This window comes from Schistocerca cancellata, chromosome 7 (genome assembly GCF_023864275.1).
Source record: "Schistocerca cancellata isolate TAMUIC-IGC-003103 chromosome 7, iqSchCanc2.1, whole genome shotgun sequence".
In the NCBI taxonomy this organism is placed as follows: domain Eukaryota; kingdom Metazoa; phylum Arthropoda; class Insecta; order Orthoptera; family Acrididae; genus Schistocerca; species Schistocerca cancellata.
Window position 1 is genome coordinate 322,279,071 of NC_064632.1, and position 13,655 is coordinate 322,292,725.

Consider the following 13,655-nt stretch of genomic DNA (forward strand, 5'->3'; position numbering starts at 1 on the left):
ACCTAATGATCAAAAAGTCAGTATAAATTTGAAAACTTAATAAACCACGGAATAATGGAGATAAACAGCTAAAAACTGACACACATGCTTGGAATGACATGGGGTTTTATTAGAACAAAAAAAACTAAGTTCACAAAATGTCCGCCAGATGGCTCTGGACAGCAAAACGTCAGTTACTGCGAAAGACAATCGTGTATAAAAGGAGCTGTAATGAGAGAGAGAATCAGATGCGCCAGCAGTCGCAGCATGTTGACGTTACCTGAAAAGGCGCTTTTAGTGAAGCTGTATTATAAGAGTGGGGAATGTGCTAGTTCAGTGTACGATCCTATCGCCATAGGAAGGGGATTCGAACGGGTAAAGGTCCGTTGGCAAATGCAGCTGTGGCGACAATGATTTCGAAGTTCGAAGCCACGGGTTGTTTAGACGATAGACGCCATAGTGGCCGACCGAGCACAATGCGTAATGCTGCTGAGACAGTTCAGGAAGAAATGGAGACTGTAGCGGGTTTGTCTATGCACGGGGAAATCAGGGCTCGCGCAGTCGCACGTCGCACCGGCATTCCATACACTACTGTTTGGTTGGCAGTTAGGCGTACCCTCCGATGCTATACGTACAAAATCCATCGGCATCGTGAACTGTTACCTGGCGATTTAGTGAAGCGGAGGGCATATGCGGCGTGGGCGTTTCAAAAGATGGTGGAAGATGACGACTGGTTGAGTAACGTGTTGTGGACCAACGAAGCTCATTTCACGCTCCTAGGGTCTGTCAACGCCCACAACTGCAGAATTTGGGCTACCGAAAATCCTAGAACTGTCGTGGAAACTCCATTGCACGACGAGAAAGTCACGGTATGGGTTCGATTTACCGCATCTACCGTTATCGGGCCTTTTTTCTTCGAGGAAATGCGTGATTCTGGTTTCGTAACTGCTACTGTGACGGGTGAGAGGTACGCCGATATGTTACAGAATCGCATCATCCCCAGCCTAGCTGATAAACACCTGCTGGAACGTACGATGTTTATGTAGGATGGCGCTCCACCCCATATTGCTAGACGCGTGAAAGATCTCTTGCGCGCGTCGTTTGGTGATGATCGTGTGCTCAGCCGCCACTTTCGTCATGCTTGGCCTCCCAGGTCACCAGACCTCAGTCAGTGCGATTATTGGCTTTGGGGTTACCTGAAGTCGCAAGTGTATCGTGACCGACCGACATCTCTAGGGATGCTGAAAGACAACATTCGACGCCAATGCCTCACCATAACTCCGGACATGCTTTACAGTGCTGTTCACAACATTATTCCTCGACTACAGCTATTGTTGAGGAATGATGGTGGACATATTGAGCATTTCCTGTAAAGAACATCATCCTTCCAGAATGAGATTTTCACTCTGCAGTGGAGTGTGCGCTGATATGAAATTTCCTGGCAGATCAAAACTGTGTGCCCGACCGAGACTCGAACTCGGGACCTTTGCCTTTCGCGGGCAAGTCCTCTACCATTTGAGGTATCGAAGCACGACTCACGCCCGGTCCTCACAGCTTTACTTCTGCCAGTATCTCGTCTCCAACCTTCCAAACTTTACAGAAGCTCTCCTGCGAACCTTACAGAACTAGCACTCCTGAAAGAAAGGATACTGCGGAGACATGGCTTAGCCACAGCCTGGGGGATGTCCCGAGTTCGAGTCTCGGTCGGGCACACAGTTTTGATCTGCCAGGAAGTTTCATATCAGCGCACACTCCGCTGCAGAGTGAAAATCTCATTCTGGAAACATCCCCCAGGCTGTGGCTATGCCATTTCTCCGCAGTATCCTTTCTTTCAGGAGTGCTAGTTCTTTAAGGTTCGCAGGAGAGCTTCTGTAAAGTTTGGAAGGTAGGAGACGAGATACTGGCAGAAGTAAAGCTGTGAGGACCGGGCGTGAGTCGTGCTTCAGTAGCTCAGATGGTAGAGCACTTGCCCGCGAAAGGCAAAGGTCCCGAGTTCGAGTCTCGGTCGGCATACAGTTTTGATCTGCCAGGAAGTTTCTTTAACATCATCTTTGCTTTGTCTTACTTTGTTATGCTAATTATTGCTATTCTGATCAGATGAAGCGCCATCTGTCAGACATTTTTTGAACTTTTGTATTTTTTTGGTTCTAATAAAACCCCATGTCATTCCAAGCATGTGTGTCAATTTGTACCTCTCTATCTACATTATTCCGTGATTTATTCAGTTTTCAAATTTATACTGACTTTTTGATCACCCGGTATTATAAAAACAGATGTATGTATCTATATATGAATATATGTTCCACATCTTCTCCTACAAAACTAGACCGATCTCACCCAAACTTGATACATTACTGTGTGGAAAGAATCGCTGTGAGGATAAGAACCACCTACCTAAAACAGGGTGTCGGGGGTGAAAAAACAGTGTAAGCCATAACGCGCGACTCCCCATACTTTATTCATCCATTATTTGTGAATGAGAGCACTTAGTGACTTGCCACAAACTTTACTCGTACCTTCAAAGCCTCAGAAAACTTATTATTGCTGACAACTCCAAAAAATGATGAGTGGAACAAAGTTGATCGAATACTACTTTTCCTTCGTTCATGTAGTAAAACTGCCGCGTGAAGCATGAGGTTTCAGTTTCATACTCCTTTGTTACTAACTGTACTCGCAACATATTTTCCATAAAGTATTCTCATATACCACTGAATGCACTAGCAAAGTTATATCATTGTACGACTCATAATTCAGGAGATACGACGTCATCAACACTGAGATCCGTGAAAAACTGACGCATAATGCAAGATGTTTAAATCTTTTACTCCTTTGGTACTAACTTCATTGCTACTAACACATTTAGCATACAGCAGCCATGTACACGTACCTGCAAAATTATATATTACGACACATATTTTAGGACATATGACGTGAACTACTAAGATGCGTGAAAAACTGCCGCATCATCCATGACGTTATAATTTGTTACTTCTTTACTACTAAATCTATTCACAACAAATTTCGCAGACAGTAGCCACGTACACCACTGAATGTGCCTGTAAAATTATATAGTTGTATGAAACGTACATACATCAAAAAATGTTTTGCATCACCCTTGTTCCCAGAACTCCTGAAGATAGACTTTGACTGTGGATATTGTATCACAGACACAGTCCCTTTGACTGTTCACAGATGTCACTAAACCCGCCCAAAGATGTAAACAGTTACACATGAGCAGCGCCTATTAAGACGGAGGGGGTCCGACAGCCGATCAGTTCCAGTCATTCCACCAGGAAGGAGGTACAGGGCTCTTGTTGTCCGTAGTTAAACCATGCCTAACGGTCAATACCGCGGTTAGATCGCGCCCGCAATGTTACTTTGTGCCAGGAAGGGCTCTCAACAAGGGGTGTCCAGGCGTCTCGGAGTGAACCAGAGCGACATTGTTCGGACATGGAGGAGATACAGAGAGACAGGAACTGTCGATGACATGCCTCGCTCAGGCCGCCCAAGGGCTACTACTACAGTGGATGACCACGACTTACGGATTATGTCTCGGAGGGACCTTGACAGCAAAGCCACCATGTTGAATAATGCTTTTCGTGCAGCCACAGGAAGTCGTGTTAAGACTCAAACTGTGCGCAATAGGCTGCATGATGGGCAACTTCACTCCCGACGTCCATGGCGACTTCCATCTTCGCAACCACGACACCGTGCAGCGCGATACGGAAGGGACCAACAGCATGCCGAATGGACAGCTCAGGATTAGCATCACGTTCTCTTCACCGATCAGTGTCGCATATGCCTTCAACCAAGCAATCGTCGGAGGCGTGTTTGGACGCAAACCTGTCAGGCTGAATGCCCTAGACACGCTGTCCAACGAGTGCAGCAAGGTGAGGTTCCCTGCTGTATCGCGGTGGCATTGTGTGGGGCCGACGTACGCCGCTGGTGGTCATGGAATGCACCGTAACGTCTGTGCGATACGTGAACGCTATCCTTCGACCGATAGTGCAACCTTATCGGCAGCATATTGGCGAGGCATTCGTCTTCATGGACGACGATTTGCGCCCCCATCGTGCACATCTTGTGAATGACTTCCTTCAGGATAACGACAGCTGGACTAGTGTCCAGCATGTTCTCCAGACATGAACCCCATCGAACGTGCCTGGGATAGAGAGAAAACGGCTGTTTAAGGACGACGTGACCCACCAACCACTCTGAGGGATCTACGCCGAATCGACGTTGAGGAGTGGGACAATCTTGACCAACAGTGCTTTGATGAACTTGTGGATAGTATGCATCAATGCAAGAAGACGTGCTACAGGGTATTAGAGGTACCAGTATGCACAGCAATGTGGACCACTACATTGTGGTCTCGCTGTATGATGGTACAACATGGAATGTGTGGATTTCATGAGCAATAAAAGGGGCGGAAATGATGTTTATGTTGAACTCTGTTCCAATTTTCTGTACAGCTTCCGGAGCTCTTGAAACCGAGATGTGTGTAGTTCATGAGATAAGACGTTATAAACATGAGATTCGTGAAAACAAAACTGCAGGGCGAAATTCACTAGAATTACCCGCGAAATAAGTATACAAACACGCGAGAAATAAATTAAATATATGTAAATACATTTGGCATGTGCGCATGCGGCGAAAGCCACGGGTAAAACGCTCATCCCAAACCCCTGGAACGATTTTAACCGAATTTTACTATAGATATTAATTACGATCTGAAAAGAAATTATGTGGGGGTAAGAAACACTAACTTCCTATTGGGATGACGGGTGATATCGTGGAAAGAGAAGGGGGGGGGAGGAAATGGACAGACAAAGTAGGGGAAGGAGGGATGGACAGGGAGAGGGGAAGGAGGAGCGTACAGAGTGAGGGGAGGAGCAAACGGACGGACAGAGGGGAGAGGAGGACATGAACAGAGAAAGGTGGAGGAAGAGAGGGGGAAGAAGAGATGGACAGGGAGAGGAGAAGGTGGAAATGGACACAGAAAGGGAAGAGGAAGAGATGTCCAGCGAGAGGTGGAAGGAGGAGAAGGATAATAGAAGACTGGAATAAATACATAACCGGGTAAGCGTGGTATTCAGCTAGTGCGAAGAATAAAATGTGATTTTCTCTCAAAGAATTTTCAACTGGTAAAGCCCAGTGATTCCGCCAGAGACGGCAAAGAATTGTGGAAATCATATGGGAGGAATGTGTATTGTGTTAAAAAGTTGTTATAGGATGAGAATCAACAAATGTAAAACAAGGGTAATGGAGTGTAGTCGAAATAACTCAGATGGTACTGGAGGAAACTAAATTAGGGAATCAAACGCTGAAGTAGTAGATGGTTTTTGATATTGCGGGGCAAAATAAGTGATGGCCACAGAAGTAAAGAGGATATAAAATTTCGACTGGTAAAGTAAGAAAATGTGTAAAGTTTTCGTTTCTAAAGGTACGAAGGAACTTCAAAAAGTAAATTTCTAAGTTAACCAAGTATTGACCTATTTGAGAAATATACAGGGGACGCCATTACACATTTTCCCGTTATTTCTGGACTGATTATATGAGATTTCTTTTTATGACCCTGTGTATTTCCACTGTGAAAAAATAGCATTTCAGCCAATATGTATTCGAGGTGGAAGTTTTGAAGTGTAACCTACTTGCGTCACTAGAGAATGAAAATGATTGTGTGTGAAGGCAAATTCCATGCAGCTTTTGCACGCAGCGCTGATGTAATCTACGTGCAGACCGGGGGTACATGGGCAGCACACAGGATGCTGTTTCCGTGTGACGTCATTGACCGGAAAGCCGACCGATGCGCCGCCTAATGATGCGACGTGTCCCGTAACGAGCACTGCTGCCTGCTCCTGATGTTGCAGCTGACGTTGGGGCCGAAACGCTCCGGGCCGTTCGTTTGTTGTCGGACGGATGGTGTGCCTCCAGGCCTGCGCACGGAAATGCGGCAGTACGTCCAGACCGGCTTCCTACTAGCTGGAATCAAACGGCTGGAATTTTGTCGTTCTGCCTCACAGCAAAGCAGTGCAGATACACCTTCCTTTCTCTTATACGTAGCAAGGTACATAGACTCACTGCCGTCAAGTTAACGTTTTCCGTTCTCTTTCGCCTGAATTTTTTTCTTTACTTTGTTTTTGAAGTATTACGTCATTAGTTATAAGTTAAAGACGGGTTAATATATAGTTTTATAGTAAAAAAAAATTCAAATGGCTCTGAGAACTATGGGACTTAACTTCTGAGGTCATCAGTCCCCTAGAACTTAGAACTACTTAAACCTAACTAACCTAAGGACACCACACACATCCATGCCCGAGGCAGGATTCGAACCTGCGACCGCAGCGGTCGCGCAGTTCCAGACTGTAGCGCCTAGAACCACTCGGCCACTCCGGCCGGCTATAGTAAAAAATCGAAATGAATTTTTTCACATTTTTCGATAAAGATGGCGGGAAAATTTGTTACAAACAAATATTCATACATATTATAAAAATGAGTGTGTGTGTGTGTGTGTGTGTGTGTGTGTGTGTGTGTGTGTGTGTGTGTTCCTCATGTCCTCCTAAGCCACTGGACCGATTTGAACCAAATTTGGTACACACATACCATACTGTCAGGCAACAACCACTGTCGGCGTAATAACTACTTAGCCGGCCTCTGTGACCGAGCGGTTCTAGACGCTTCAGTGAGGAACCGCGTTGCTACTACGGTCGCAGGTACGAATCCTGCATCGGGCATGGATTTTTGTGATGTCCTTAGGTTAGTTAGGTTTAACTAGTTCTAAGTCTAGGGGACTGATGATCTCAGATGTTAAGTCCAATAGTGCTTAGAGCCATTTGAACCACTTTTTAATAACCACTTACTTGTCATAGTTCAGGATACATGACGTCAGAAACAATGAAATGCGTGAAACACTGCCACATCATGCATGACGTTTAAATTTATTATTTCTGTGCTACTACTAAAGCACAAACGGCTTTAGGCGAAAACGAAACCCGTCTAAAGACCTATGAAGAGACGATCCCATAGAGACGATTACAAAGTTACTTTGGACACACGCGAAAAAGCTGTACTTACACATTCCTACATTATGGACTGTGAAACTGTTCATAATTTCAAAGATGTTTTCACGAATACATGGAAGTGAAATTGTTTCAATATTACAGTAGAAACACAGTTCACTTTCTTCGTTTCTCATAGAAAATAGGCAGAATGAGTACTCGGGCAAGCTGGGTTTCTTAGCTAGTACCTTATATACACTCCTGGAAATGGAAAAAAGAACACATTGACACCGGTGTGTCAGACCCACCATACTTGCTCCGGACACTGCGAGAGAGCTGTGCAAGCAATGATCACACGCACGGCACAGCGGACACACCAGGAACCGCGGTGTTGGCCGTCGAATGGCGCTAGCTGCGCAGCATTTGTGCACCGCCGCCGTCAGTGTCAGCCAGTTTGCCGTGGCATACGGAGCTCCATCGCAGTCTTTAACACTGGTAGCATGCCGCGACAGCGTGGACGTGAACCGTATGTGCAGTTGACGGACTTTGAGCGAGGGCGTATAGTGGGCATGCGGGAGGCCGGGTGGACGTACCGCCGAATTGCTCAACACGTGGGGCGTGAGGTCTCCACAGTACATCGATGTTGTCGCCAGTGGTCGGCGGAAGGTGTACGTGCCCGTCGACCTGGGACCGGACCGCAGCGACGCACGGATGCACGCCAAGACCGTAGGATCCTACGCAGTGCCGTAGGGGACCGCACCGCCACTTCCCAGCAAATTAGGGACACTGTTGCTCCTGGGGTATCGGCGAGGACCATTCGCAACCGTCTCCATGAAGCTGGGCTACGGTCCCGCACACCGTTAGGCCGTCTTCCGCTCACGCCCCAACATCGTGCAGCCCGCCTCCAGTGGTGTCGCGACAGGCGTGAATGGAGGGACGAATGGAGACGTGTCGTCTTCAGCGATGAGAGTCGCTTCTGCCTTGGTGCCAATGATGGTCGTATGCGTGTTTGGCGCCGTGCAGGTGAGCGCCACAATCAGGACTGCATACGACCGAGGCACACAGGGCCAACACCCGGCATCATGGTGTGGGGAGCGATCTCCTACACTGGCCGTACACCACTGGTGATCGTCGAGGGGACACTGAATAGTGCACGGTACATCCAAACCGTCATCGAACCCATCGTTCTACCATTCCTAGACCGGCAAGGGAACTTGCTGTTCCAACAGAACAATGCACGTCCGCATGTATCCCGTGCCACCCAACGTGCTCTAGAAGGTGTAAGTCAACTACCCTGGCCAGCAAGATCTCCGGATCTGTCCCCCATTGAGCATGTTTGGGTCTGGATGAAGCGTCGTCTCACGCAGTCTGCACGTCCAGCACGAACGCTGGTCCAACTGAGGCGCCAGGTGGAAATGGCATGGCAAGCCGTTCCACAGGACTACATCCAGCATCTCTACGATCGTCTCCATGGGAGAATAGCAGCCTGCATTGCTGCGAAAGGTGGATATACACTGTACTAGTGCTGACATTGTGCATGCTCTGTTGCCTGTGTCTATGTGCCTGTGGTTCTGTCAGTATGATCATGTGATGTATCTGACCCCAGGAATGTGTCAATAAAGTTTCCCCTTCCTGGGACAATGAATTCACGGTGTTCTTATTTCAATTTCCAGGAGTGTAGTTTGAAATATATCATATTCAATTTTGACGTTGAAATAACAGTGGGCCCAACATATTCTCAACATTCTTCTCTGGATGTACGAAGTAAATAACGTTTAGTTTCCAGATTGAATATTTTATCTTTGATTCTCTGCATACTTCTCTGGATTCACAATGTGAAATGCTTTCAGTTGAGCGTGCAAACAAATCACTCAATGTAGTTTTATCGGAAAGGTGCCCTAAAACAAGATTGTGTATATATTATTGTGTTGGATGCAGTTTCCGCTTTCAGTGCTGGTCATATACCTTGCAAATTAGTGTGGAAGCAGAATTTTATATTATGTTATTTTACGCTATGAGTGTCGTGACCAGACGAAACTACAGTCGCCATTCATAACTGAGAGTTCTTTGACTTCTCAGGGAGAATGTTCTCAAACTAGAACACATGAAATATTAGCTCACTTTATTACATAAATGAATAAAAGGTTTACTGACCTTTGGCACAGTTCTTTGCCAATTGACTGCTTGATAATTTAGAACTGTCATTGATTATGAAAGCACCACTTAATGCAGAAATCAACAAGCTTTTCTCGTTCGAAAAAACTTATGATGCAACATTTACGAAAGTACATTTAATCAGAAACTTAAGCAGTCACTGTCCTACACGATGATGCTGACTGCTTCAGCTGAGGTAAAAAAAAATAAATAAATAAAAAGAAAACTGGGCAGAGCTCTTGCATGCTCGAAACTTAGTTGACCTCAGCGCGAGGGCGCCGCTACGCTGAGAGTGCCCCCCATTGGTTGCTGCGGATTGCAGCGAGCTGTCGTTAATGTCTGTGGCGTGGTTTCACGTTGCCGACTTTGGTTTGGCAGCGCGACCTCTGGACGATGCCACAATGAGAATAAAGGAAATTGTGAATATAACTGTGTGGAGAGCAGGGAAAGAAGTAGAAGGGACGAGAAAAAGGATAAGCAGTAAAGAACTGTGTATATGGCACGTTTCAGAATTTATGATAAAAAATGTGAATTTTGTCTGCTCTTCTTTAAATGTTTTTACCCACAACTTACGTTTACTCTTATGTATCGTAACTTTCCTAAATCACACTCATCGGGATTGAATGAAACTTTGAGATTAACTTCTTATCACTCCTGGAATCATTCAACAAACCAGTTTTTCAATATTTTATACCACTAATGAAACAAAAAAATTTAAAACTGAAATTTACAATTTTTAAAATTGTTTCTAAAATCATAAATAAATTCCATTAGAGTTTGTCCTAGGTATTTTTCCAAATCACAAGTTTCACCCTTCTTCTATTAATACTTTGTCGTATAATACTTTGTCGTAAACGGTACCTTCAGTAATACAACTACAGCAGTGAGACCGGTAAACTTGTAGGGACTGTAAGTAGGTAACTTTGCAATATTTTCCACTGAAGTATTATTATTGCGGGTAGTATTACGTTTATAATACTTCACCAAATGTTAAAGGAAATGGTAAGAAAGCTTACGGGAAATTGAATTTTAAGTATTCCGAATAATTACATTCATAATTAGGTTAACGTCACTTAAATGAAAAAGAAAACTATAAAATTCCAACTGCCTTAAATACCGTTTACAAAACATATAAAAAATAATAAATGAGAAGCTTTAATATATTTCAGACAAATGAACTTGATCGTTGGGATGGTTTGGTACGAGTATATGCTATTCGAGATTGAGCGGTGTCTCTAATAACCTCATCGTCGACAAGACTTGACCTTAATCTTCCTTCCTTCTCTACTTAGTGGCCTCCTTCTTGATTGAATGTTAAACTCTAATTTTCGGTCCTTTTTAGCTGTAAAGTTCGGTCGTATACTTAAAATGTTCTTTTGGTATAAAATCGAGGTTACAAAAAGAGCATAAGTTCAGTTTGGACTTCGTAACAGCATTCCATTATGTGCGTATATTGAGAAACCGTAAGAGGTCTGTTGCAAAATGTGAAACGCCACTGCAGGAGAAAACGGAATATACCGTAGACAATAACATATTTAATACTGTTCGTCATGTCTCTCTACATGTATTTCCAATACAAGACTTCCCTAATTCTTAAATTGTCTTTGTTTTTGTTTCAGGAGGAGAAACAAATGAGCCAGTCTTTAGGCTGAATCTTCCAGCAGGATTCAGGTAAGAGACAAAAAGTTCACTTCTCTGCACTTTCTTAGCCTGATCATATCCAGTTCCAAAGAACAAAACGGAAATAACCTGCAGTCATGAGTTATTTCTTTCTTGAGAAACGAAAGATCGGCTATTCACGGCAGCGATTGCAATGATGTTTGAGCAGATTTGACAAGTTCACAGAGCGAACCGAAACTTGGTACTGCGTCCGCACAACAACGTGGACATGGTACTTTTATTCACATTTCATGAATGTAGAAGGAGAGAGTATTTTCATTTTACGGATACTCTCTTCTTGCCTTGTAAAATATCATGAACCTACTGACAACGTGTGGCAAGATCTGAAATCACATGGGAGCAAACGTGCGCACTGCATTTTTTGATACGCACTATGAATAACATTCCCTTGTCCTTACTGTTCATTCGCATATCTATCATTAATAATTAGAGAGTGATTAACGTAGTAGTAGCAAAGAGTAAGGCATTAATGCATTATTAAACTCTGTGGGGCAATGTTGGCGCAACATTGTTTTAGTAGGTCACTAGCCAGTTCACTGGAAAATATAAGAATTATGATATGGAGCAAGAACCTCTACCTGTTGCCTTGTAAACATATATACGAGGCTTTCCGGCGAGTCTTTGTATACAAAACGGGTGCACGTGATGATATGATGGAGTTATGTCACTTTGCTTACCATTGTTCTCAGCGTCATTGCATAATAGAAAGATAAGCAGATGAAGTCACATCGTACAGTATAAACGGTGTGTAAATCAAATGAGAATGTATAACAGCAAGTACGCGTTAAGTTCAAACGAAAGTACAGGGAACGGTTGTTTTTGTCTACGTATCAACCTAAAGGTCCAAGCACAGATTTGAATCTTCCTCGAACCTACTCCATGACTGCAGACGATGAAGACGGATTTCATTTTATCCAAAAGCGAGATATTTTACCGCTGACAGCCGACACCTTCCCCTTGTGCGATGGGATGAAACTGCAATGAATAAAAAGTGATTTTTGTCTCAAACTGAGACGTCTACCTCAGGATTTTCATAGACACTCCGGAAGCCAGCTTACGCTGCGTGCCGGAGAGTACCCTGTACCACTAGTAGTCGTTTCCCTCTCGTGCTCCACTCGCAAACAGAGCCAGGAAGAAATGTCTCTCTATATGCCTCCGTATGAGCCCTGTTTTCTCGTATATTACACTCCTGGAAATGGAAAAAAGAACACATTGACACCGGTGTGTCAGACCCACCATACTTGCTCCGGACACTGCGAGAGGGCTGTACAAGCAATGATCACACGCACGGCACAGCGGACACACCAGGAACCGCGGTGTTGGCCGTCAAATGGCGCTAGCTGCGCAGCATTTGTGCACCGCCGCCGTCAGTGTCAGCCAGTTTGCCGTGGCATACGGAGCTCCATCGCAGTCTTTAACACTGGTAGCATGCCGCGACAGCGTGGACGTGAACCGTATGTGCAGTTGACGGACTTTGAGCGAGGGCGTATAGTGGGCATGCGGCCGTCTTCCGCTCACGCCCCAACATCGTGCAGCCCGCCTCCAGTGGTGTCGCGACAGGCGTGAATAGAGGGACGAATGGAGACGTGTCGTCTTCAGCGATGAGAGTCGCTTCTGCCTTGGTGCCAATGATGGTCGTATGCGTGTTTGGCGCCGTGCAGGTGAGCGCCACAGTCAGGACTGCATACGACCGAGGCACACAGGGCCAACACCCGGCATCATGGTGTGGGGAGCGATCTCCTACACTGGCCGTACACCACTGGTGATCGTCGAGGGGACACTGAATAGTGCACGGTACATCCAAACCGTCATCGAACCCATCGTTCTACCATTCCTAGACCGGCAAGGGAACTTGCTGTTCCAACAGGACAATGCACGTCCGCATGTGTCCCGTGCCACCCAACGTGCTCTAGAAGGTGTAAGTCAACTACCCTGGCCAGCAAGATCTCCGGATCTGTCCCCCATTGAGCATGTTTGGGACTGGATGAAGCGTCGTCTCACGCGGTCTGCACGTCCAGCACGAACGCTAGTCCAACTGAGGCGCCAGGTGGAAATGGCATGGCAAGCCGTTCTACAGGACTACATCCAGCATCTCTACGATCGTCTCCATGGGAGAATAGCAGCCTGCATTGCTGCGAAAGGTGGATATACACTGTACTAGTGCCGACATTGTGCATGCTCTGTTGCCTGTGTCTATGTGCCTGTGGTTCTGTCAGTGTGATCATGTGATGTATCTGACCCCAGGAATGTGTCAATAAAGTTTCCCCTTCCTGGGACAATGAATTCACGGTGTTCTTATTTAAATTTCCAGGAGTGTATCTCCATCGTCCTTACGCGTGATCTATGCTTGCGGCAGTAGAATCGTTCGGCAGTCAGCTTCAAATTCCGGTTTTCTAAATTACCTCTACAGCGTTTCTCGAAAAGAACGTCGCTTTCTCTCCAGCGATTCTCATTTGATTTCCCGAAGCATATACGTAACACTTACGTTTTGTTCGAATCTACCGGTAACAAATCTAGCAGCCCGCCTCTGAGTTGCTTCGATGTCTTCCTTTAATCCCACCAGGTACGGATCGCAAACGCTCGAGCAGTACGGAAGAATAGATCGCACCGGCGTCCTATATGTGGTCTCCTTTACAGGTGAACCACTCCGTCCTAAAATTCTCGCAATAAAGTGAAGGCGACCAATCTCCTTCCCTACCGCAGTTCTCATACGCTCGTTCCGTTTCAGATCGCTTTGCAGCATTACGCCCAGACATTTAAACGACCTGACTGTGTCATGCAAGACGCTGGTAATACTGTAACCGAATATTACAGCTTTTTTCCTTCTACTTATCCACATCAACT

The 13,655-nt window shown here is 45.5% G+C and overlaps 1 protein-coding gene across 1 annotated transcript in view; it reads left to right on the forward strand.

Moving 5' to 3' along the window:
* Window positions 1–13,655, forward strand: part of LOC126092091 (uncharacterized) — a 553,461-nt gene that overhangs the window by 397,557 nt on the left and 142,249 nt on the right. Inside the window, exon 2 of the mRNA XM_049907514.1 lies at window positions 10,751–10,802. Coding sequence (XP_049763471.1) covers window positions 10,751–10,802 — 52 coding nt within the window. The remainder of the gene's footprint in view (window positions 1–10,750; window positions 10,803–13,655) is intronic.